We start from the raw sequence: 25158 nt of genomic DNA on the forward strand, positions 1-25158 counted from the left end.
CCAATACTCGTCGAGACGTAGTAAGTCATATAGCACGTCGAACGTAAATATTCAAACGAGTATTCCCAGTCTTTTTTGTAGTTTGTACATAGCAAAGTTCTTGCAAGTCCTAGTGGCATGTTCTTATGGTTGAGGCGGACATGTCCGGAGGGTGTTCTTAGCCTCCTAAGCCCATTCTTCCCGCTCGCGCCCGGACAGACCCCTGTATCTGGATGGATAATTCCAACACCCGTTAGAGTCCGCATGATGATCTCGTGATTGTGTGCGTGAGGCGAGGGTTCTTTCAGAAAAGTGAGGGCGTCACTGTCCGTTTGAGTCCATCACGAGTCGTGGCACCTAGCTCGGTGTGGTCATTGAGGAGGAGACTGATAGTTTCATGGAATAGAAGCTGGTACTGTAGTCACGACTAAATTATACATCGGGATGAGCGTGAAAAACAGCAAAGGAATAAAGAGTAGAACCGAAAATTATAAGCAGCCCAAGGCCATCGTATTGAAACATTGTTGTACATCACTGCATGCTGGCATGCATCTGGGAACTGGTGCCCTCCCGGGTATCTAAAAATTATCGCTCGCTTTCTCATCATCGTAGCACATAAACTCGTCCCTCATAAGTCATTTCTCATAATTCATAAAGCATCTTTCCAATCACTTGGCGTCCTCCTGAAACGTCGACTCCAATCATTGTTGCAGATTATTCGTCCTCACCAGGTCTCACAACCCTCACGCGTCTCCCAAAACTCGTTCCACCACTTCTGCTCCAAGCTGTACTGCCAGAGCTGGGCGTCGTCCTCTCATCACTAGACTGTGTTCCTCTCTCACGACTCGTGTTTAAAACCTGGGGGCCTCCCGAGCCGCTTCCACTTATTCTCAGCGTATCTCGTGCTTTATCGACGGCAGCACTATGCCCGGCCATCTTTGGGTCTTTTCGTGCCATGCTAGATGATGTTGTCGTGCCACGGATCGCATTCTCTTCTTCTCGGGCAGCTATTTGTCTTGCGATTCTTTCCTCTCGGAGCTTTCCTGGTGCGCAGTCGCAGCCGCAGCCTGTTGGACATTCGCCTTTGCTGAACGGGTCGGAGAACCATTCTGACATGCACGATAGGTGGCCGGCATGTCCACAGGCGTGGCAGTAGCTCGCCAGATTTGATTGGTTTCGAACGGTCGACGATAAAGCTGTAGCGTTATTTGCATCGATGATATTGGGGTTCCCGATGGGCTCTTCGCAGATTGCGCATGGGTCACGAGAGGCTTTGCAGTTCTTGCATGCTCTTGCGTGGGCAGGCATTGGTTGCTTGCATTCTGAGCATGTGGATGTGAGCTTTCGCGGGTCTGTCTTGAGTGTCTCACCCGTTGATTCGTCTTTGCGGGTTCGTGCTTCGGGGCCTGCGAGGAGAGGATAATCGAAGTCTTCGACTGCGAGCTTGCGGAGGTTGTTTGCTGCGACGTGGAGACCGAGATTTGTCAGGCGTTCGATATGTGTTGCGAAGATGTTCATAATTAGGCGGCTCGAGAAGGCTGGGTGCTGGAGTTTATCTGCGACTTTGGTAGGCACGTTGGCGAGGTCGGCAGGTGTTGGCTTGACCCGGAAGGATTGGTGGAAGAAGAACGGGTGGATGTGGGAGAGGAGATGGGCAGAGAATTGAGAGGAAGTCGAGCCGTAGGTTCCCTCGGTGATGTCTGCTTCGATTGCTTGGCAGACATGGTGGTAGGCTGAGAACAGCCAGGGAACCAACGGCTCGTACTTCGTGATGTCAATCGGGCGGAAATCTGAAGCTTGGTAGCTTGACTTCCGGCTGACATCACCCTCGGCTATTTGGCTGAGGCTCTCAATGTCCTTGCTCGAGCCACGGAGAAGAGGATTGAAGTGGTGCATTGGTGGTCCAAGCAGGGCAGAGTAAGAGGCAACTGACTCCTCAACTAGCGAGTCAAGTCTTGACCCACCAGTCGAGGGTTGGTTGCCCTCTTGTTCCGCACCTGCCTGAACCACAGGTGACTTGGCCACCAGTTCATCCTTGCTTCTCGGGCTCCGAGCAAGGACTTCTCTGAACTTTGCTTCTACAGACTCGGAAGCGCGGACAGGCCTCGAGTCTGTAGTCCCATCTAGACCAAACGCCATGGACGCTGGGCTTTCGTCCATGGCGAAATCTGCGGTCTGGGTATCCCTCCCCCCACTACCACCCGAACTTTCTTCGTACTCGTCGGATCTGCCGACCGAGTTGTAATAACTGTCCGGCTGTACCCAGACATCCGAATCGTGTCTGGGTACAGCCGGACCTTCTTCCATGCTCTCCGCTGCCTCAAAGGACCGGCCGATATCGGCTCTTGCAGAGCTTGATGTTGATGCTGGAAACATTGGGAAGCTCTCGGTCGAATCGTGCCTATATTCGCTGCCGTATCGAGGAGCTTGAACGGGCGGGTCGAGGGATAGTGGCTGCCTCGCAGGCGCCTTGTAGTCCTTCAGTGCTGCTCTTCTATCCTCTAGAGCTCTACTCGAAAGACGTTTCGGGAGGTCATCTGTGGGAACTGCTTTGAGAGCTGAGCTCGGGCTATCTTTGATGCCTAGGTTGCTCACTCGTTGCCTGGAGGATTCTGTGACATTTCTTCTATGACCTTTGGCTTTTTCTGGTGAAGCCAGGGGAGATTCTGAAGGGTCGCTGGTGGTGTCGAGTAGCGCTCGTGAAGCTTTGGCTGCGGTGGAATGGGCATTAGCTAGCGATGGCGGTAATGGTTGTATAGGGTCGATAGCATCGTCTAGCGTGAACCAAGTACTTCCTGCAGGTCTGTTGCTTGCTGGAGAGCCAAGAATAGGCTGTTGTCGCGGGGTGGTCATGTTCGAACCAGCGTGACTTCCTTGGTCGCTACTTCCTCTTTCAGATTCCATCACTCCACGAAAGAGATTGCTCCTAACTTTCTCTGACTGTGCAGGTGATTTTACGTCTTTGTCTTTTGGCCAGATTTTGGCAAATGGAGATAACATGTCCCGTTCAGGTCCTTTTCCGTTATTGTCTTCTTTGAGCTGTCGTTCTGTCTTTTCTGCGTCCAGTCTCTTCTTCCGATTGTTATCTGCCCATGCTTCGAGTTCCGGTATGATTACAGCTCCCATCAGTCTCCAATTTCCTGCTGTTCCGTGAAGACTTGCAGCTTGGGCAATGATAGCGTTGTGCTGGAAGCTGTCTCTCAGTCTGGGAAGTATTTGATCAGGTTCGGCTTCTCGTTCTTTTGCTGTCATCGGCCGGGCATAGCCATTGGCGATTGCGTCGACAACTTCCTGAGGTAAGTGCAGCCCAGGAATATGTGTCAATGCAGATAATTGGCCGTTGATAAACATGTCTTTCTTTGCCATGACTGCTCTGTCGAGAGGTAGAATTCGTGGGAAGTCGTCGTGAGTGGGTGGTGTATTTGCTTGAGACATGACTGACCGCGTTGATGCAGCTTTACTTTGACGTCTGCTAGTGTGTTCCGAGAAAGACGTGTCGGTCCCTTCATCATCGGTTAGACTACGGCTAGCCAACCCATCTTCAGTCCCACTCAACCTCTCCTGTGGAATATTCAGAAATATCGCAGCCGGATCCGTCGCAGAATCATGCCTTCTCACCCTCCTCTCCTCAGTCACAGCATAGAAACTACCATCTGCAGCCCAAGCAGTTGCACCGAGAGGCAAAGAGTCCTCTGGCTGGGGCGCATACGAGACATCGTTTTGAGCGAAGAATCCTGCACCTCCTGCAGTCCACAAAAGGTCTTTGTTGGCCCACAACAGGTCCATAGGACGGGTATCATACTGAGCCAACTCTCGGAACGGGATGTGTGGCCGGCGAAGGTCCCAGACATGTATGCGAGGATCGTCGTCAGTGTAAGAGGTCGCGATCTGGGTGCTCTGCCAGGTACCGCGCTCTGCGAATTCAGCTGACCAGCAAGGTGGTCTCCACGCCAGGTTCATGATGCCAGCAGGACATCGCAACGAGAATATCGGCTTCTGTCTACGATTCTGGCTCTTAAGATCCCAGACTTTGAGGTTCTTATCGACGCCTCCACTGACCAAATGCTTACCGTCAGGGTGCCACGAGATTGTGTAGCACGATTTCTCATGAGCCTTGATACCTAACAGGGCTTGCTGTGGCGTTCGAATGTCCCATTTCTGGACAGCACCATCTTCGGTACACAGAGCAAACTCCATGGCGTCCGTAGGAGACCATCGTACATCCCGTACCGGAGCACGAACATGAAACTGGGCATAACCACGAGGCTTCTTAGGCTCCCGGATGTCCCAGATCTTGCATGTTTTGTCCTGGCTGCCAGAAAGCAGCATGTAACCCGAATGAGGGTCGAAATCTAGCTTGTTGACCTGGCCGGTATGTTGATAGAGGTGATGTAGCTCGACTCGAGAGCTGCCCCTCGACACATCATAAAGAGCGACCCTGCCATTCTGGGCGGCAGTTGCTACTACGTGCGAGTAGTGCTTGTGAGACCAACGGACGTCCTTTGCCGGCAGAAATTCGCGTCTCTTATGTATATCATCTGGCTTGAGCGGCTGGGTGGAGATGTAATTGCTCACAGCGCTGCGGATGTTCAGATCTTCGAAAGTGGTCCTGTCCTGAACTTTCACGGTCTTGAGAATATCTCTTCCAGCCAAGATGGCATGGGTTGCGCTCTCGTTGATGTCAATGGCAGCTATAGGGATGCCGGTACGATGGAAAGCTTCTCTTTGCGGTGGTTTCCTGCCAAATGTTAGCCAGGAACTCTATACGTATGCGCATCCTCCTCTCACCTGTACGGACGATTGTGGGAGACATCCTTGGGGCTAGCACTGCTTGACCGAGCAGCTTGCGCGCCCTGTACTCTTGAAGGCCTATTGAATGCCAATGGTCCGATAAATCTCTGAAGCACGCCCGGTCGTTGCGGAGGTAATGGAGGGGCCGGCGGAGGCTGAGACACATTCGACAGTTGATTGGACTCGGCCATGTTCACGTCGGAAAGTAATCGACAGGTACAGGATCGTGAGCACCAATGTTCATCTTGTGGGTGGACCTGCACAACTGCAATGCCTTGTTGGTCGACTTGTGAATGCTTGTCGTAACCTGGGCTGCAGGTGAGGGTGACTGTGCACGAGAGTTGTTTTGGCCCAAAACGAGGCTGCGTGTCGGCTTTCTGGATCAAGTGGTACAGCTATGCAAACAAAAATGGCCCAGGCGATCACAGAACCAGTAAAATGAAGTCGACAACGGTGTTTAGTCAACGACAAGGGTGTGAACCCCAAGCTCAATCCGGACTGGTATGCAGCGCTGATCGATCTCGGGGAAGAGTCAAGGTGCATGCAGCGGCCGCGGCTTATCCTTTCAAGCTACGTGTCTGGGCGTTTCGGGGGAGACAACTTTGGTACCCTTTTAGGTTACCGCACCTAACTTTCCCGCTCACCACTTCCGGAGAATACGGCTACTATGCAGCTACAGTGCGTTTGGGCACGTTAACATAACACTACTGCTGTCGGCAACTGCACCACAGAGCTGCATGCATATGTATATTGTTTGGTACCGTCACTGTCCTATAGGTCTTCGGCTCTTCGAGCTCTCTCGACCGCTGTTTCGACAAATCCTCCGAAACGCCACAAAGCATGCTGGAGGCTCCGGTCCAAGTGATTGAGCCAACTACGTAGGATGAGAGACTGGAACCTTGGGCTTTAGCGACATATGTGACTTTACATCGGGCCTTTGTGGCAGCAAGACGAGGCGGGCAAGATCGGACGAGCTTGAGATAGTGACTTGTCACCGTGTTCCTTGAACAGGTGTGACGAGTGAGAAAGCTGCATACTCACCGCAAGAAAGGAATCTATCGGATGGAAGCGTGCAAAAGACATCGATGACAGATTCTGAGAGAAAGCTCTCGTCCATCGAACAGCTGGTTCTGCCCTCCACACCCTCATCATCAAAGATTGCTCGGTCCCATCGACTGCGCACAAGCTCTCATTGGTTGTCGGTTCTGGTGCTTGGAAAAACCTTGGGCTCGCCTTTGACTGTCAAAGATTCTTGTGTTCAGCTTTGATTTCTCTTCATGTCAAGTTTCTACATTAGCCAGCAGCAATTCCCTGTCAAATCCCTCGTCCTCAGCGTCAGAGGCGACAGAGCCAGGCTCAGCAAGCTTGCGTTGCTTTCGCCACGGTCCAGATCCACATTCTCTCGTACGCACTGGAGTAAGCTTCGAGGCGAACCGCAGCAACATACAACCACGTGATACACCATTCAGCTGACCATTGATTCATGTACAACGACGTTCGATAGGACCTTTGAAGACCTTTAATCAAGGTGAGACGAGCTTCACTGTTACTATTGAGCGAGTACTGATTACGACTGACTATCCAGGCAGTTGTCCATCGAACAGTTGAACGAGCGAATCGCGTGCTTGTTCTTCGTGATCACTTTCACCCTCTTCACGAAGTTGACGCTGACGCCACTCTCACTTAATTCAATTTTCCTTCTCTGTCTTTCCTTTCTTCGACATCAATATCAATGTCAACCCGCCAGCAATGGCGTTCATAGCATCAAGCAGTCTGTCGTTACCGAAAGTTCTCCTCATCCTCAACTATACTCGATCCCTGTACCCAGGAATCCTTCTTGGCATCTTTCTCATCGCTTTCATCACCTTCGGTATAATTAATAGTCCACACGATGGTGACAAGATCACGGTCCACTCGATGCAAGGTCCCGGAGGTCGCCCGTTACCAACCAGAAGAAAGTCCAACAACCAGATCAAAGAGGCTGTCTCCACCAAAGACTTCTCTCCACGAGCCAAGACTGCTTTCGCTATCTTGACGAGTGGAGTTATTCTTACATTTGTGCTCAATGGTGTGGCTACTCTCATTCAAGTGATCACTTATAGGAGTGTAGATTGGTGGCCAGGACAAAGCGCAATTGTGAGTGTGGCACTCTCTATGGTCTCTTTCTTAGCTAACCAGAACAGCTATTCATCGTTGGGTCGTTCTTTTGCTGGGGAATAGTGTTCATCTCAGTAATAGATACGACACCGTCTCCTACTTGGGTCCATATCCTCACCTGGTCCTTCGCTCTTCCCTTCGAACTAGTCATACTCGGAAGCGCTCTCGACATTTATACACAGCCACACAACGAACCAACAGTCGGCGATCAGCTTGGTGGCGAATTGAGAAACGATATTACGGCATGGGAAGTCTTTGAAGTGATTGTGTACTTTATTCGGGTAATCATAATTCTTGGGCTGATTATTCTCTACACTGCTCTCAAAATTGCTGCGAGGAAGACAAGGGACACCTCCAGCACTCCTGATGAAACTACACAACCACTTCTCGGCGGCACTGATGCATCTCCACGTTCGAACGGTCATGCTAATGGCCACACATACGGTGCAACCCATGGCTCGACGCCTCATAGCAAGGAGCAGCCAGATGCCTGGGCCAAGCCTACAGAAACACCCATTGTCACCTGGTACGCCTACCTAAAAGGGTTTGCTGTACTCCTCCCATATCTTTGGCCTCGAAAATCGCTCAAGCTGCAAGCACTTGCCTTGTCATGCTTCTGTCTGATGGCAGCACAACGTGCTATTAACCTTTTGGTCCCTATCTATTCGGGCAAGATAACGGACGCCTTATCAGGAGAGGACGGTAATGGCATTCGTGCACCATGGATCATTATCACGCTGTATATCTTGTTCCGATGGCTGCAAGGTGGCCAAGGTATCCTTGGTGCTGCTAGAAGCATTTTGTGGGTACCAGTCGAGCAATATTCCTACAGAGCAATTTCCACAGCCGCCTTCGAACATGTTCATAGCCTGAGCGCCGAGTTTCATACTGGCAAGCGAACTGGAGAACTCATCTCAGCACTCAACAAAGGAAGCGCCATCAACTCATTTCTGGAAATGGTCACCTTTAATGTCGGACCCATGATTTTCGATTTGGTTGTGGCTATAGTATACCTCACATACAAATTCGACATCTACCTGGCTTTAGTCGTTGCCATTGTCACCTTCTTGTACATCTATGTGACCATCAGACTCGCAGCTTGGCGAGTAACCCTACGACGAAACTACACAACAGCCGATCGAGAAATGGAAGCAGTCAAGAACGACTCACTCCACTCCTGGGACACGGTCAAATACTTCAACGCCGAAGCATACGAATTCGACAGATATAGAGACTCAATCAAAACCATGCAAGGCTTTGAGTTCTTTGTGGAAATAACACTTGCACTCATGAACACAGTCCAAGGCACCCTCTTCATGGTCGCCCTCCTATCCGTCAGCTTCATCGAAGCATTTCAAGTCGCAAAGGGCTATCAAAGCGTCGGCAACTTCGTCACCCTCCTGATATACATGGCCCAACTCCAAGCGCCCCTCAACTTCTTCGGCACATTCTACCGCGCCATCCAAAACAACCTCATCAACGCAGAACGCATGCTCGAACTCTTCAAAGAACAACCCAACGTCACCGACAAACCCACCGCCACAGACCTCCAAGACTGCCAAGGGGATATCGTCTTCGACCACGTAAACTTCAGCTACGACAAGCGCCAACCCGCCCTCAAAGACTTCTCCTTCCACTGCGCACCCGGCACAACCACCGCCCTCGTCGGCGAATCCGGCGGCGGCAAAACAACCGTCATGCGCCTCCTCTTCCGTTATTACAACCCCACCACAGGCCAAATCCGAATCGACAACCACGATGTCAGCGACATAACAATCGACAGTCTCCGCCGCAACATCGGCGTCGTCCCACAAGACTGCAACATGTTCAACGAGTCAATCCTCTACAACCTCCGCTACGCGAACCAAAACGCCACAGACGAGCAGATCTACTCTGCCTGCCGCGCCGCCTCAATCCACGACCGCATCCTCCAATTTGCAGACGGCTACGAGACAAAAGTGGGCGAGCGAGGCGTGAAGTTATCTGGGGGCGAACGCCAGCGCGTCGCAATAGCACGGACTATCCTCAAAGATCCAAAGATCACACTCCTCGACGAAGCAACAGCCGCCCTCGACACAGAAACCGAAGAGAAAATCCAAGATGCGCTCCGCACACTCGCCAAAGGCCGCACAATGCTCATCATCGCGCACCGTCTCTCCACAATCGTCGAAGCAGATCAGATACTCGTGCTAAGTGGCGGCACAGTCGTGGAAAGAGGCACACACTCCGACCTTATCGAATTAAACGGGAAATACGCGCGTATGTGGAGGAAACAGTCGCGGGCTCAGAAGGCGGCGGTGGAGGCTGATATGCTTAGGAAGCAGGCTCAGAGGACGGAGGAGGCGGCGGGAATTGATAGCGCCAGTGTGAGTGAGGAGGAGATGGAGAGGGTGAAGGGGAAGAGGGGTGGGAGTGGGAGTGGGAAGGGGCATAAGAGGGTCAATTTTAGCCAGAGTAGTTTGGGGAGGACACCGGCTTGGAATATGAGTATTGATGGGGGGAGGCCGGAGGGACATCCGTGAGGGAGGGTTGTGAGGGGGGATTGAGGGGGTTGTGAGGGGGATGTAATGAGATTGTGAAAGTAATCAGCAACGTGAGCTTATGTCATTGAGCTCAAGTGAAGCAATGGTGAGCTGAAAAGGAGCTCTTGAAATTGAGCTCAGATATGAGCTACATGTAAATGACACATGAAACGTTTTGTTGCGAGGTTCAAGTCAGCTTGACGTAACCTGACTAGACGACTCGAAAGTGAGGCCAATCGTTCTTGCCACAAAATGTTCCCGAGCGCTGTCCTCACCAAGCAGAAACCACAAGTGCTCTTGCCGCGAACAACCTCAGGCCACAATCTAGCATCCGAGAGTCAGCTCAGCTAGTACCACCCAAGGCCCTACAGCGTATACCTAAACCCCTCCAACCCCTCAATAATCAACTCCCCCCTCTCAGCCTTCTTATTCCTCTTCCAAAACACAAAGCTCAAAATCGCACAAACCACAATCACCGTACAACTCGCCACAATAGTCCCCACAAAACCCCATTTATACCCCGGCGCGTCCTGACTCCTAAAGATCAAACTCCCACTAATCCCACCAACCCCACCCATCCCCACCAACGTCGCAGAGCAGAATGCCCGTTTCCACTGTCCACGGATATTGTTAGCCTGGTAGGCCATCGCAGCGGGGATATTTGCGTTTGCGCCGGCGACGCCGATGAAAGCGCCGATGTAGCGGACTGTGCTGCCTGGTGCGAAACCCATCATTGGCAGGCCAATCAAGGAGATGACGACGTTCAGGACGAGTATTGGGGCGCGCATTTTGTATTTGTCGCCGAGCCAGGAGGTGAAGTACATCAAGATTGCAGAGAAGACGTAGGGCGGAGCCACGAGGCATTGAGCGGCTGCGACAGAGAAGCCCTGGGGTTGTTAGTTGTGGGATGGAGGAGTGGAAGCGTGTCTCGTTGGAGATGCGCTAGGATAGGTGTAAGAGGATTACATACCATGTTGTCCCTTAGCACGATTGGCAAGAAGAAAGCGAAGCTGTAGGTGATGGTAGTGATGCAGAAGAAGATGATCGCGAACCCCCAAATCTCGAAGTCGAGAGCTGGTCGGAGGAACTTCTTGATGGAGAAGGAGTCTGTTGCGACGTCAGAGCGGTCGCGGTTTAGCTTGTCGATCACGAAGTCGCATTCTTCGCGTGTGAGGAATTTGAAGGAGGGTTTGTCGCGTTCTTGGTCGGGGAAGCGGACGATGAGGAGGTAGCCGATTATGGCGAGGCCGCAGGTGATTACACCTTCGATGATGAAGATCCTGGTATGGTGAATTAGAGGGATTGCCACAGAGGAAGAGGAATTGGTGCAGTGGAGGGAACGTACCATCGCCAGCCACGAATACCGGAAGCGCCTTCCATCTGCATGATACCATAGGCGAGAATGCCTGAGAGAGCGGAGGCCATAGAACCGATGAGATAGAAAACTGAGTATTTGCGAGCGACTTCATAACGGGTATACCTGTGAATGTTAGCTCTTGTCATAGTACGTCGACTGAGGACAAAAACATACCAAGTTGAAAGCAGGTAGACGCAACCTGGGAAGTAACCAGCCTCGAGGGTCCCAAGCAAAAGTCTCAAAGCAACTGAGCTCTATTAGCATTCGTACGTTGAAAGTACTCCGATGTCCTTACCCAAAGTGGTCCAGGAATTAGCGAAACCAAATCCAATGATAACGCAACCCCAGACGAGGCATAACCCAGGCAAGAAGATGGGCGGGCCAATCAACCGGCACATATATGTCAGAGGCGGCTGGAAGATAACATATGTGACGAAGAACACCAATGTGATAAGACTGTAGCGATATGAGACGCTCAAGTCGAGGTCAGTTCGCATGCCGGCGATGTAGGCGTTCGAGACATTCTTCCGGTCCATCAAGCTGACACCGTACATCAAGCCTAGGGCCGGGATGAGTCGCCAGTCGATGCGATGTCGAATGCTGCGTTCTTGCTTCGCGGAGAACGGAGAGAGAGCCTCATTGGCTGGCTCAGCTTCATGCTTGGAGTTGCTCGAAGACGCAGATGCATCTTCGACTTGGTTGTGGTAGGACTTCTCAGCGTAGACAGCTGCAGCAGATGGCGGTACCGCTTGAGGGGCTGCCATTTCGAAGAGACGGACGGCTGTAGAGGTTCAGCAATTGAGAGAAGGAGGGTGAACAAGCGAGGGTTGCGAAGATAGGAATGCTGTATAACATCGTTCTTATGCCTCTGTTTTAGACTCAGACTTTTCTGTATGTGCTAATGCCAATGGTCCCCGCAAAGGTGAACTTCCGTAGCCCATCTTGGACATCGATTGAACCGCGGCTTGATCGGACTGACCATTGGTGCGGCACTTGATGCTCGAGTCAAGTCAAAATGTTTTCGAGTGTGGCGACTTCTGTTCTGGGATTATCAGCCCATCCAAAAGAACGACCATCATGCTTGGATGCAGCATGTTTGAAGGCCAAGGATTCGCCATGCCGCTTGCATGGATTGAGACCAGTGAAGTGCTTAGCCAAGCGCTCATGAGTGGCAAGTTGACTGAGTTGTCCCACTGCCATGCCCTTGGCAAGTCTGGGCAGTGCGGAAAAGTGCGGAGACCCCAGGGTTGATGTTGGGGAGTCACCATGTGCTCTTTCGAGCACAACGCTGGTTGGTTTATCGAAGAACTTCCTGCAGAGATCGCAACGTGCCGTTTTAGTTTCGCTCGGACCATCCTGGTTTGCTATGCATCTCGGAAATTGACCGCGGTTCAGTCGTGCCGTTAGGCATAAATCGTAGGTTAAGCCTGGTGTCTGAGGCTGTGGAAGAATAACAGACAATAACCAAAGTACGAGGAGAGGCGTGACGGTACGACGACGATGGTACCCGGAAGTCTAGCGGGAGACAGGACACTCATGCCACCTCAGCGTTATCCAGAATGCCAGTCAGCCCTAGCGAGTCAGCATATGTGCATTCCCGTCCTTTATATGTGCATTGCAACAAAATCGTGTTTTCTCTATCCCACACTATGCAAGTAGGCCAATCATGCTAAGATCCGGTCTTCGCGAATCTGCGCCTCGAAACGCCCACCACTTCTCGAATTAAGCAGTTCAGCATGTATATCTTGGTGCTCATGACTCTGCGCGAGGCCCTCTTCTGAGACTGGAGAATTGGTCGGACCCATCCATGACCACTCACTTTCGTCTGAGCCGTGCGTGCGTACACCCTTCTGCACCAACTCTTTTGTGATGGCTTCAACGTCCACTTCCAGGAAATCAGCTAAAAACTTGCCGACCTCGATATTTTCGTGGTTCCCAATCAGGGCTTCCGCGTGTCTTGGATCTGATGCATATATATTAACATCAACAGCCGTGTGTCCGTGTGTAGACCAGCCGACATTGGCCCGCTGAGAAATGAGGTCTGCGAATATCCAGCTCGGCGGCCAGAATATTGTAGCATCAATAATGCTTTCAACCTCTTCTTCTAGAATGCTGTAGAGACCGAAGTCCCTCTCAAACAATTCATGCCTAATGAATTTTGCTTTTTGTTTCCGTGATGCCTTTTGACCCGCATCAGAGTCAAGGTATGCAGCCCACTTGTGGCTAAGGTAGGAAGCGGAGTGGGATGCATTGGCAAGCACTGAGGGATACCACGCGTACACTGGATATGCTTGGCCAACTTGCCGTCCTGCTGCAAGGCCACCAGTCTCGTGATCAGATGTACCAACAACAACACCTGGTGTTTCCGAATCGTTGAGGAAGTCCAGAACAGTAGCGAAAGCTTTGTCGTGGGCCAGAACTTCTCGAACATGGGCAGCTGGATCGTTGCCATGACTTGTATGGTCAATTCTGCTACCTTCTATCATGAGGAAGAAGCCCTTCGCAGCCGAGTCTTTCGAGGCAGCTTCAAGCGCGTTGAGAGCTAATTCCGCCATTTCAGCTTCAGATGGGTAGACGTCATCCATATGGACTCGATCAATCTCGTATGGGACATCGGTGTCTGCCATTAGTGCTAGCAAAGGTAGCTCAACACCACCTCTGGCTTGCAGATTGTCAAAGTCCTCGCGGTTGTCGATGTAGTTGTACCCGTACTTGTCTTGTGCCATCTTCACGACGTTTGTATCGTCTTGCCGGCAAGAACCTTCAGTCGTGTTCGGCAGGAAGTGGCATCTTCCGCCACCTATCAGCACGTCCACTACCTGACCAAGCGGGTGGTTGCCAACCATCTGCTCTGCTATAATGTCTTCGTATGCCCGGTTATTGACATGGGAAGCGAAGCATGCCGGGGTCGCGTCTGTTAGCCGAGTCGTGACCACTAGTCCGGTCAAGTAACCAGCTTTCTTTGCAGCTTCTAGAACAGTTCCGCAGGGAGTATGATCTGGCAGGACCGAGATTGCGCCATTGTAAGACTTCATGCCGCAGCTGAATGCTGTTGCGCCAGCTGCAGAGTCGGTGATCAGGGAATTCGAGCTTCTCGTCCTCGATGAGCCGAGCAAATGATCGTCCAGGACCAGTACATCCTCTTTTGGTAGCACTTCTGTATATTGTCTGAAACTTCTTGTCAACGACAGAGACGTAGGACCCATCCCGTCCGACACCATGAATATCAGATTCCTCTTTCCTGTAGGCTTTCCATCCTCGCCCCAGCCATTATTCGGTAATTTGGCATGTGCTCGTTTCGATTCATGGTTGACCACGATTGCAAGTGCTATAATAGTAATAGTCGCAAGGAGTGCGTATATGCTCAGGCCAGCTTCTCGATATTTCTGCCACCGCGAACGCTCTGATTCTGAGGCAGGAGCAGCTTGGCCAGTCAAAAGAGCATCCTCCTCGTTGGCTTCACGATACGAGTCCTGTGAATCTGCTCTGGCGAGGAGAGGCCGATCGCTTGGAGCCATTGTTACCTTACAGGAATCGACGTAGAGTTTGACATTGATGACAGGAAGAAAAGTAGCTGGATCAAATAAATGGTTGGTAGAGGTTTCGGCGCAGGTGTCACAAAAGAGGTGTCTCGTCGTACACTGTTGCTACAGTACGTGCCTTCCTCTATTGACATACGCCCGAATTGGAGTTGCTGCACCCCTAAATTATAACGTCATTGGTCCGAGTGCTCCTGCCGCAGTCGCAGTCGCCGGCCTTCCTATGGCTGACTCGGCTGGATGCCGTGTCTACAACCACTTCAAACCACCAAAACCAGCCAGCCCAGCTGCGGTGAGGACTTGATGTCAAGATGCTGAGATGATGACAGGAATCAACATGATTCCAACAGCGACTGTTATCCTGTGCATCGCGGAGCTCGTCCCAGAAACCATTGATGGATCAAGCGCTGGTGCAGATACCTTGATTCGATATCGAGCTCCTCTAGATCACTATTGATACCTCAGCAATACACTACTAGTATCTGCACCGACAATGCCAGGCGTTGGAAGTGTCCGTATTCTTTGGTGAAAATACTCATCGGATCACGAGATCAGCCACATCATGTTCTACCGTGTTACTCAGTCAATATTACATGAACGACAATGTCTCTGAATTCCTTCCAGAGCTTGAAGGGGCTTTTTCTAACATCGTACCCTCATCGACAGATGCAGCAGAGTTAATCAAAGAGGGAGCTGGAGCTTCGGTCGTTGAACAGCACGTTGCTGATAGCTTTGCAATCGGTCATGGGCGACTGGTCTTACACAATCAAGGTAGGCATTATCAAATCCATTAACAGGCACGAGAACATAATGGCGACATGAATCAAAATGGGCAACGGGAACGATGTGGTCGCACGGCCTCACGACGATGCCCAACATCGCTTACCTCTCGTCGAGCTTGACGAATCTCCTTTCGACCTGCATGGCAAGACAAATCCACCTCGGACAGATCTCTCTCCTACAGCAGCTGCACAGACTCTCAGCATCTCTGCAGTCTGCATCATCTGGTCACTCAAGCGACTTCAACTATGGGGCAACCATAGCCTTGCCAGCGACTGGGATTGCTGTAGATATGGTCGGAGCTTCAAGCCTCCGATTGCCGCCTAGTGTTGCGCTAAGGTTCGCGGACGCGGCAACGCTGCCGGCCAAATCCTGCTCGGTTTACGGAGTAATAGTGATATACGGACTTATGCATCGACCCCAACAAATATGCTTCAATCTTCCACCCAAGCATCGGTGGTTCAGTGGTAGAATTGGTCGTTGCCATCGACTAGACCCGGGTTCGATTCCCGGCTGATGCATCTCTTTTTGCGCCTGAACCTTGCTGGCGTCGGCATCGACGTCGTCGTTGTATGTGTCGATTGATTTGCCTCTTGGATGCGCCGATCGGACATCTCCCAATTTTAGTTTTTCTCGTTCCAGCCGAGCGTCCTTCAGCAAAACGAGCGCTCCTTTGAAGAGCTTTCAAGCTTCTGGTCTCTTTCGTTTTGCGAAGGAGGTAAGGGGTTTCAGTCACTCAGCTCACACCTCGATTGAGGAATCAGGAGGCGCGTTTCTGATTGGCCGACGAAAGACTAGTGTCACGTGCTTCACTAGTTATTGCCTAGAGTATGACGCCACGATCGCACAGTTGCAGAATCTACTGGGACAAGCCTATCGTCTGCCGGTGGCACCATCGAAGCTCCAAGCAAGATCATGCTGTGATTACCAACGACGAGTGGCCCAATGCTTCTCGTGTCATACCCACCGCATCTAGCTGTAGTGATGCTGGAAAAGTATGAATTGCTCGAAGAATCAACCCAGTGTTAAGACGGCCCTCTATGTCTATATGCTACCTGACAGCGGCAGCTGCATTTGGGCCTTTGTCAACCCCGCTCCCGGTGCCTCAAAACGCGTGCCACCAATCTCTGAGCGCCTGTCCCCTTCCACCTCGCACTTTTCGCAGTCGATGGCCGCTTTGTTTCGGGATCATCTCTGGCTGGCACGAATTCGATTTCTGCAGTAGCTAGCATACTCTGCTGCTTATCTCTCTCACTTTTCAACGAGGGTACTGACCGTGTCTTCCACCAACCAACTTGTGTATACCAATGAATGTTGGTGTTAGCTTTGTCCAGTTTCGACGTGGGTTCATGCTGGAGTGGTTCCTTCGCTAGAAACTCTGCCGCATGGACTTTATAGTGCTCGTTCAATATCGTGCGTGAGGTAAATTGTATACGGCAAGTTGGTACGATACAAGTCGTGTCGTGCCGTCTAGACTAGTGTTTGCATCCACAAGAGGGTGACGTGCTAGTGCAGCTGGAAAGCCCAGGGTCGCAGTCAGCCAGTCGGTAAGGTCTGTGGCGGTGTAGACGTCGATTGCTTGTGTACTTAACGTGCCCATAGAGGATGGGTGCTCCCGAAGTGAAATGCTGAACGTGGAGTCAGTCTTCACGTGAGTGAGACGCAAGACACCGATCTTGGGCTCGACAGTGGCTTTGATTGAGGAGAGTTCTGACGGAGACTTGACTAATGCTCCAGTGTGGGAGTTGAGGACACACCACTGATTATGCCAATTTCGATATCGTGGGTAATCTGCATGAGCTACTATCATGCCACTGCAACCCTCCACGGGTGCGACGACTTTAGGTGAGGTATCCTGCATCGCTTGCGTGGCGAGTGAGGATGTACCAGTCGTATTTTCCACAAGAAAGTATTCCACAAAGTCCACGAAGCGTTCGAGATCAGACATTATTGACATAGCTCCGAGGCTTACTCGAATGATGCCCGTTGGCTTTGCGCCCATAACATCAATATCGCCTCCGCATTGGACGCCATGTGCGAAGTTGTCCCGCACCTCCCAGTATGCGAGGTCTAACATTGAGGCAATGCCATCTGGGTTACAGACGCCACCGGTACGAAGCTGGAAACCACAATCGATAGCCAGACGTTCAAAGTGTGTCTTGCCGACATATGTGCCGTCAGAGCGAAGCACGTTGAATGCTAGTATTGGGCCTTGGGTCTTGACATCACCATACGTAGCATTTCTGTCCCCGTATATCTCGAAGACTGGCCGGTGATTCGAGTGTTTGAGACTAGTCAGGCGGGCGTAGAGCCACGCCAATAAATGAGCGGTATGTTTTGAGATATCCTCAGCGGTGCCAAACAGATGTCGTTGGACATTGATAGCATGAGTTAAGGCAATAATGTTATGAAAGGGCAAAGTGCCGTCCTCGAGGAAGTCGTGCAAGTTTTGTGACCTCAATGTACGGAAAGCACCTCCGATGACGGTTAGCTGATTCACCGTACCTCCTCCAAAGTACTTCCTGTGAGTGAGTACTGTCGACGCACTCTTACGCACTAGAAGAGCTCCTAAATCTGGGTAGCCAAAAATCTTGTAGAAGGATAGCGTGATGAAATCAGGTGCTGCATCGTGATCAGATAGATCGGGTCGGCCGGTGGTCAAATACGATGCGGCATCAAGAAGGACAAAGATGTCCTGTTTTCGACCTTGGTGCAGACTCCGGATCCTGGAAGACCATGATAAAGGTGGTCTATAACCGTTCATGTTCGATTGTGCAGGGTAAGCAAACAGTGACAGATTCGTTGTATCTGTGTTGTCAATTCCAGCCTGTACCCAGTCGTCGATATCTTCGACACATGCGAGACACTGTGCACCAAGACTGGCGAGCTCCCGAACGGCGACAAGACTGGTGTGAGCATCTTTGTGGTAACCATATCTGAAGTCCTGGTCCCTGAAACAGTCGGCGACTAGCTTGATCGCGGCGGTAGCGTTGGCAGTGAACACCACATCAAAGTGGTTTGGATCAGCATTGAAGTAATCAAGCACAGCGAGTCTCGCGTGCTCTATGCGTTGTGTCGAGAGATCTGATGCGGAGAATCTGAATGTGGATTCCCATACAAATGTGTTCGCAGGTCGTGTTGGTATGCATCGATAAGTGAGGTTGCATAGAGGGTGGTTCCAGCATGGTCTAAGTATGTAGTATCTATGTGACGTTAGCGAGCAGTTGGAAGGATGAAGCGAGGACGTACTCGCGAGTTGTGGGTATTCTGATGATCGCAATTGCGCGACATGAGCATTGTACAGGTCGTGGGAGAAGTCCATGTAAGCGTTACAATGCTAGTATGGCTCCTTGCAAGAGCATGTGAGACCGTTGTTGCGGCTCAACTCGAACTCGTGCAGGATTGTAGATATGGTAGTATCGTCTCTCGCCTGTCCTTTGTACCATATGTTCCGAGCAGTACTATCGTAGCGGGCCAGATCGTCCAGATCGTCGCCGCCTCGTATGCGGTCGCTTTTTGGAAGGATTCCACCACTGATAGTCTGACATATTCCCAATTGTGGTTTTCAAAGGTTGGGACATTGTAGTCGGGCTGTTCGGCAAGGCATACCCTGAATGTGATCATTGCCTGGCTGATTACTATCACAGCTGGCAATTTCGACCTGTTATGTGACACAGCAGGAAACCATTCGTGTACCGTTTTGGGGATGGGGCCGAAGAGGGCCTGATGTAGAATGAATTGACGGGATTATGCTTGCTGTCTTACAGCAGCCTGAGTTTCGCTGGTGCGCCTCAAGCATGCCCCATCCAGTCCCCATGCATATCCTGGTTTCACATTACCGGAGGACAGCCTGATCGGATCGACGCGTCCAATCTCGTGCACGGATTTGACGAGGTAGACCAGCCACATTGCTGAATCGGGGTGCGAGGAGGACGACTGTGGCAGCACCCAAGAAGCACAAGCACAGGTGAATATAGTACGCTAATCTGTTTTGAAAAGGGCCTAGGAACCTCGCCTCGGCCGCATGCTCAAGTCTTGGCAGGGCGCCCAACCGGTCTCCGCCCGGACGAGCAAAGTCGCCGCTCTTCGAGCACAGTTCAGGCAGGTTGAGCGTACAGAAAGCGGCAAATTTGCTTGTCCGGGCGGAGCCGGTGGCCAAATGCTGCAAGTCTCTGAGGCGACTCTCGACCTGATTCTCGGACCTAATCCATAGATCCATTGTAAGCGAGATTCTGAGGGATTCGAGAATCGAGATTGCTGCCAAGCTCTATGTATACCTAATCCGGTGAGTACAGAAGGTGGATTAGGCAGACTGCCGGGTCCCAACGTAATATTCAAAAAGTAGTGGAAAAAAGTGGGACGTTACAAATTTGTTATGACGCTGGAGATTTTTAAGTGGTAGAGCCTGAGCTCGAAGCCTAGAGCAGCTAAAGATTAGGCTTGTCTCGCCGATGTCCCCGCTCAAGATGCTACTATGCTTCAGATACCATCATGTTTCTGACTGAGATTTCTGAGTAAGATCAACCCACTTTTTACCACCACTTTTTGAATATTACGTTCCTACCCTGTACTTCAAATACACGGTACTTCAAATACACGGCAGAAAACCTTCACAGTCAGTCCCCTTATGAGTTTCGGAAGATCGATTGAGCCTTGGCAGGCTCCAGAATCGTTCGACGGTCAGAAGTCGGGGTGGGTGTTGAGGTGGCTCGACTCGATCTAGAGTCAAGGATCTAGAGCTCAGCAAGCTGTGGCAAGATAAGCGAAGCCAGCTGACAGGCATAGAAAGGTGCTGGCCACGCTGGGATGTTTATCGAAGCATCTTCGTGAGCCACTTCTAACGCTGGTATAGACGTACGATTACTTGTTACCTGCAAACGTATACAAATTCCAAGCACCCGACATGCTTAGGAGAGCACGGTACCCTAAAGCACAAAATAGGTGTGATACCGCCTTGCACCGGGACATGGTTCACGTTTTCTGTGATATCTTCGAATCAAAAAGCTATGTCCCAGCCACGACTGCCATGGATAAATGCGACAGCTCACATGTGTTCGTGGGAAACATTGAGAGGGTCATCGAGGTCGAGGACACATCTGGGGCAGATGCCGTTTGCGAGGTTGCCTTGAGAAAGATCGATCATAGAGGAGTTGTCCACTTGAAATGAGCATGACTGGAAGTAAAAAATCAAGAGAATGGAGAACCCGCCTTTAGGCTGGGACTTCTAGCAGACCTTGAAGTTTGCATGGTATGGCAAGGCACAGCATCCCGCAATATGCAGCAGGCAGTATGAACTCTGTGGCAGGTTGCACTTACAAGTATGGTTTTCTGGTACAGATGGAAAGAGCGAGGTAGGCGCCTTCCTGGATGGCCATGCGATGCAATCGTTGACTCCGCATGCTGTGTCGATTATCTTCACCCTTCACTTCACAAAGTTCTAGATCACGTGCCAGAGGTCCAGTCACAGACTCTCAACACTTCCTGCGAATGCTAACGATCTGCGACCTTAGTTGTTTGCACTAGACATCTGTTATCACTTTGGGCACGTCTAGTATGGTCCAACTCCTCAGTCCTAGAGTTCAGCTGCTAATTTGAACCAGGTAAAGCACCATGGCGTCCTCCTCACCCACTCCGAAGACAGTTAACGCTACTGCGCCAACGAGTTTTGGGAAGGCACCAGATGAAATTGTCCTCAAAATCCTCAGCACGGTTCCATATTCGAGAGCGCAACATGCGTCCCTTCGCCTCGTCAGCCAACGATTTCGAGACCTCATTGACTCAAATGACCTGCGCTTAAAAGTGCTCAAGTACCAATATCCCACCCTGGTGGCTTTGAGAAATCCAGTCACAGTCTCTCAGCAAGACCTTCTGGAGTACGCCAAACAAGAACTCAAGGTCCAAATCACTGTTTGCAAGATTTACAATGGTGATGATACCACAACCAAGGCAGTTATTGTCGACGGTGTCCATCTGCTCGACCATATCATGACGGTCTTGAACAACCAAGCTCTTAGCGAGCGCAAGAAGATGCGGTCAATCGAGTATGTACGATCCAATTTGGGGCCGTTGCACGCCTGGCTTCTGCGGTATGTCCTCAAGCTTGTCTTCGAATCCAGCTATGTCAGTCACTTCTCCGAAATCGAGTTAGGCACGTTCCATCCTTTGTATTACATGGAAACGTCCTCCTACCAACAAGCCACCGGCGCCGAGCCTTACATCCTCATGTTGCGACGACGCGCCTTTGAGACAGCCTTCTTGCTCAACGATACGCACAACCTCACCGATTTCGTCCTGAGTGACCACCGCAAACAATGGCAGAAGTGTGGCAATCCACTGTGCGGCGACAAACATTTCAAAACGTTCGATATCTGTGGCGAGAGAATGTGTACTGAGTACCGAGCTCTCCTAGCGGCCTACGACCATGCTCAAAGTGTTCACAGAGGTATCCATAACGATCGAGACCACAAGCTTCACCTTCAGAAGACGAAGTCATTCAATTGGCGAATGCTGAGCTTTAAAGAGTGCCACTGTGGTGATCAGGTGCCCTCCGATGTTGGTGGGGAACACCACGAATTTCTCAAGGAGTTCATGACGGAGCTACATCATGATGATGACTTTTCTAAACATCTCGAGGCGATGGCTGCATCGTCGGCCTTGGATGCGAACACTCTTACAATCTTCAAAGCCATAGGACCGACGCTCGAGGACATGGTTGCCAACACATCAAAGATGGTGGACGGATGGTTGGTTAAGAAGTTCCAAGAGACTTTGGGTCGCACATGATCGAGGTGTACATAGGAGTTCGAGCGAAGATGAAGCTTGCGAAGATGGCGTTCCTGGACTCATTGATGGTCGATGATGGTTTAACTAGGATCACTACGCGAAACGGCGCTATGTTATCGAGAGAGTGCACCTGGTCGTAGAAATGTCTTTCTGAGGCTTGGTCATCAGTGACACCAAATGCACTCCAACTACCACACTCTATTGCACTTTATGAGTTTGGGCAAACACATACCTTGGTCTTTATGTTCGCCACCTTTCCTAGAGATGTGTACTTAAACCTCTCGATACCTTGATCACCGACTGTCTTACCTCACACCTTGATACATCTCGCTTTGCTCCATCGGGTTCAAGAACATCACGGCAGAGCGTATCACAGTCGCACTCGACTTCCTCATTCGTCTTTTCGAAATGTCAGAATCTGTGTCTCTTGTTCCTACAGGCATCAACGAACTGCCCGACGAGCTCCTCACGAAGATCCTATCATTTGTGCCATATTCTGCAGAGCAACATGCCACACTGACCGATGTCAGCACGCGTTTCGAAAGAATCGCAAACTCGGGCTCATACCGAATGCAAGCCTTGAGAGCACAATTCCCTGAGATCACTGCCTTGCACGATATCAGAACAGTTACGATGCTTGAATTCTCTGGCATCGCAATGGTCAGCTCCAAGCTCGAGACCCTATCCCAGACCCTGTGTCCTGACGACGCCAACGAAACGCGAAGATACATGCTTCTCACTGGCCTTCACATTTTGGAACATCTCCTCAACATATCACACATAATGAACCTAGACTCTAATCAGAGAATGACGTTAGCCCGCTGGTCGATGGAGCATACTCTTTGCGGCCTCGCTAGATATTCGGTGCGATACGCCATCGCACAACTATATCACGCCTTCTACCCTCCAGGCTCAGCCATCGCGCCCTTCCGAACAGTGGCAGCACGGGTGTCACAAGTGTCACCAGAATTACTGCCACTGACCGAAGTATTGAAAGTGAGGGCCTTCGAAAGTACGGTCTTATCCATGCCAAACCTCCGGTCAGTGACACAGCTTGTCCGCCAGAAGCACGATACAACCGTGATACTGGAAACACTCAAACGAGGAACACCGCTTGTGTTGAGCATGGTCAACGGTACACCGACCAACGGCGTCCTCTCCGGCCCAGACTTCATGTCAGAGAACAGACGGCTCGATTGGGCTAAAGGATATCTATGGCGTCCATTGAGTAAGGAGGACTCGCTGGTATCCATAGATTCTCTGCCCAACTTTACTCATAAAGCTCCATATTCAGAGGTCGTCGGTTCATTCGTGGAAGAGTATTGGACAAGTCTCGCTCTGGAAATACATTTCGACGACGATCCATTGAAGAGCTTGCACCCAGATACTCCGTTAATATCGTTAAAGTTGTTGGGAGAATCATTACTGTTGAAGGCTCAGAACATCGGATTATGTGGTGGACCGGAAGAGCTGCAGCTACCATGTTCATTGGAGAATATGCTCGATAAGCTCAATGGTCTCGATGCTGCTTCCTAGGAACACCATCTGGCAGATGGATGGGAGCAGGATAGACAGTGCAACGTTGGCTGGAGTGGAGGAACCATAGGTGGCCATGCCGACGGGCAGGACTCGCAGGATGGTTCTGTTGCTGCATAAATCTGCTACCAAGAGGTCACCACGATTGTGCCAGCAAGAAGCTGATTCTGTTGGTAGAAATGTGGATCGCATAGCTAGTGAAAATCCTCTGCATCTTCCCTTCACTAATGCATCACGTGCATCAGATGTTTGCTGCTTTGAACGAGAAGATTTCTGTACCGCGACTCTTATCTTCGTCAGATCTTGGGCTCTCGTGAGCTGCACTTGACATAACCCAGGTCAACCTCGGACAGTCTGACATAGCCCTCGCAGATTCATCGTCCTCTGCACACACGATGTCGGCTAAACTCTGCATGATCATGAATGACTTCAGCCTCGTGCCGGCTGGACCCCTGTCGGTATGCACAAAGTACCAAACGAGCTCCTGACCAAAATCCTGGCACTCGTACCGTACAGCCCAAAGGCCCTTCAGACGCTGAAACAGGTCAACAAGCGCTTTCGCGAGATCACTGATTCCAATGCCTTGCGACTTGCGATCGCTCACAATCAGTGTTTCGAGATGATAGCGCTTTGCGGCACCCCAGTCTTGCACTCTGACCATCTGGCGCGCTACATGGCTCGATATGCCAAAGTCGAAGCAGCAGTCAAGAAGATCGCGAAGAAGGAGGATACGCCCAAGGTCACACAAGCATTGACACTCGGGATGTACCTCCTCGAATTCATGGACACGCTTGAGTACGACGTTCCAGGCGTCGAAACGTGGGTGTACCTCTGGGTCGCTGCAAGAGAGTACTTTTTACCTGGTCCAGTCAAGCTTGCTGTTCGGTACACCGTCAGTCGAATTTGCGATACATACTTTCCATCATACGGTTTCTACGCATGCCTGCTTCGTTTCGAGGACATTCGTAAGCTGAGAGCTGCAGAGAACGGCCTCCGTGAGAACATCGTGTGGTTGGAGACATTCAGGAAGCGAGCTTTCGAAGCCGCGGCACTCCGCAAGCATCACAATGTGCGCATTGTCGATGCCATCAACGAGAACGAGATGGACCAATTCTACATGGATGCTGCATCTCATTTCCAGTTGCTGCTATGCAGTTTGCAGTACCAGACGAAGAGCGATATCCACAAGCCGAGGTATGCTGAAGGAATTGGGTATCTCCGAGCGTGGCAGTGGCGAATGCTGTCTCACAGAGAAGGTCCGTCGTTGCGTTTGGCCAGAGACCCGGAGATTAACCCAGCCTTCTTTGTGCCTGTGTTCTCGGAGACTTTGGTCGATAACCTCGTGAAGGACTATGTGGAGGACAAGGGTGGGTATTGTGGTGCCCACTTCGACGTTGATCTCAAGCGTGCTGGCATTGGACTTCGAACCGTTGTAGCTCATGTGAAGGCAAAGGACATCCCTGAAGACTTGATGAAATTGGTTGAAGAAGAGCAGCTGACCAAATTCTTCGCGTGATGGATTGAGATGACACGGAGCGAGGATTTGTCCGCTAGACAACGACGTGGCTTCGCGAGTCGTGGGCAAGGAGCGAATTGGCCATTGGAGGATTGGAGCTGAAAGTCCACGAGGCAACAAGAGCTGAAGCTATACTAAAACGAGATGCTATAACTCAGCAGATTCAGCACAAGCAGTAACATGCAGCAAGGCTGCAAT

The 25158-nt window shown here is 51.0% G+C and overlaps 8 protein-coding genes and 1 non-coding gene across 9 annotated transcripts; 5 read left to right on the forward strand and 4 right to left on the reverse strand.

Annotated features, from left to right (window-relative positions):
* Positions 1-693: 693 nt before the first annotated feature.
* Positions 694-4961, reverse strand: RTC1 (SEA (Seh1-associated) complex subunit; the record flags this gene model as incomplete). The annotated part of the gene is made up of 2 exons (XM_064871289.1): positions 694-4717; positions 4768-4961. The coding sequence occupies 2 exons, from the start codon at positions 4959-4961 to the stop codon at positions 694-696; spliced, it is 4218 nt and encodes a 1405-aa protein (XP_064733742.1).
* A 1726-nt stretch (positions 4962-6687) lies between these two features.
* Positions 6688-9449, forward strand: hmt1 (ATP-binding cassette-type vacuolar membrane transporter Hmt1; the record flags this gene model as incomplete). The annotated part of the gene is made up of 2 exons (XM_064871290.1): positions 6688-6906; positions 6954-9449. 2 exons carry the CDS (start codon positions 6688-6690, stop codon positions 9447-9449), a joined length of 2715 nt encoding a protein of 904 aa, XP_064733743.1.
* A 365-nt stretch (positions 9450-9814) lies between these two features.
* PMZ80_002859 (uncharacterized protein) lies at positions 9815-11570 on the reverse strand (the record flags this gene model as incomplete). Its single annotated transcript, XM_064871291.1, has 5 exons — positions 9815-10336; positions 10420-10729; positions 10795-10929; positions 10981-11053; positions 11102-11570. 5 exons carry the CDS (start codon positions 11568-11570, stop codon positions 9815-9817), a joined length of 1509 nt encoding a protein of 502 aa, XP_064733744.1.
* Positions 11571-12470: 900 nt separating this feature from the next.
* PHO8 (vacuolar alkaline phosphatase) lies at positions 12471-14324 on the reverse strand (the record flags this gene model as incomplete). The annotated part of the gene is made up of 1 exon (XM_064871292.1): positions 12471-14324. One exon carries the CDS (start codon positions 14322-14324, stop codon positions 12471-12473), a length of 1854 nt encoding a protein of 617 aa, XP_064733745.1.
* Positions 14325-15575: 1251 nt separating this feature from the next.
* PMZ80_002861 lies at positions 15576-15646 on the forward strand. The gene has a single exon. It is a non-coding gene; the product is annotated as a tRNA-Gly (tRNA).
* Positions 15647-16530: 884 nt separating this feature from the next.
* Positions 16531-18447, reverse strand: PMZ80_002862 (uncharacterized protein; the record flags this gene model as incomplete). The annotated part of the gene is made up of 3 exons (XM_064871293.1): positions 16531-18223; positions 18244-18328; positions 18375-18447. 3 exons carry the CDS (start codon positions 18445-18447, stop codon positions 16531-16533), a joined length of 1851 nt encoding a protein of 616 aa, XP_064733746.1.
* Positions 18448-20735: 2288 nt separating this feature from the next.
* Positions 20736-21908, forward strand: PMZ80_002863 (uncharacterized protein; the record flags this gene model as incomplete). Its single annotated transcript, XM_064871294.1, has 1 exon — positions 20736-21908. One exon carries the CDS (start codon positions 20736-20738, stop codon positions 21906-21908), a length of 1173 nt encoding a protein of 390 aa, XP_064733747.1.
* A 408-nt stretch (positions 21909-22316) lies between these two features.
* On the forward strand, positions 22317-23444 carry PMZ80_002864 (uncharacterized protein; the record flags this gene model as incomplete). The annotated part of the gene is made up of 1 exon (XM_064871295.1): positions 22317-23444. The coding sequence occupies one exon, from the start codon at positions 22317-22319 to the stop codon at positions 23442-23444; it is 1128 nt and encodes a 375-aa protein (XP_064733748.1).
* Positions 23445-23904: 460 nt separating this feature from the next.
* On the forward strand, positions 23905-24960 carry PMZ80_002865 (uncharacterized protein; the record flags this gene model as incomplete). Its single annotated transcript, XM_064871296.1, has 1 exon — positions 23905-24960. The coding sequence occupies one exon, from the start codon at positions 23905-23907 to the stop codon at positions 24958-24960; it is 1056 nt and encodes a 351-aa protein (XP_064733749.1).
* Between the last annotated feature and the right edge of the window lie 198 nt (positions 24961-25158).

Source organism: Knufia obscura (assembly GCF_036327395.1).
Source record: "Knufia obscura strain CCFEE 5817 isolate CBS 148926 chromosome Unknown scaffold_2, whole genome shotgun sequence".
Lineage (NCBI taxonomy): Eukaryota > Fungi > Ascomycota > Eurotiomycetes > Chaetothyriales > Trichomeriaceae > Knufia > Knufia obscura.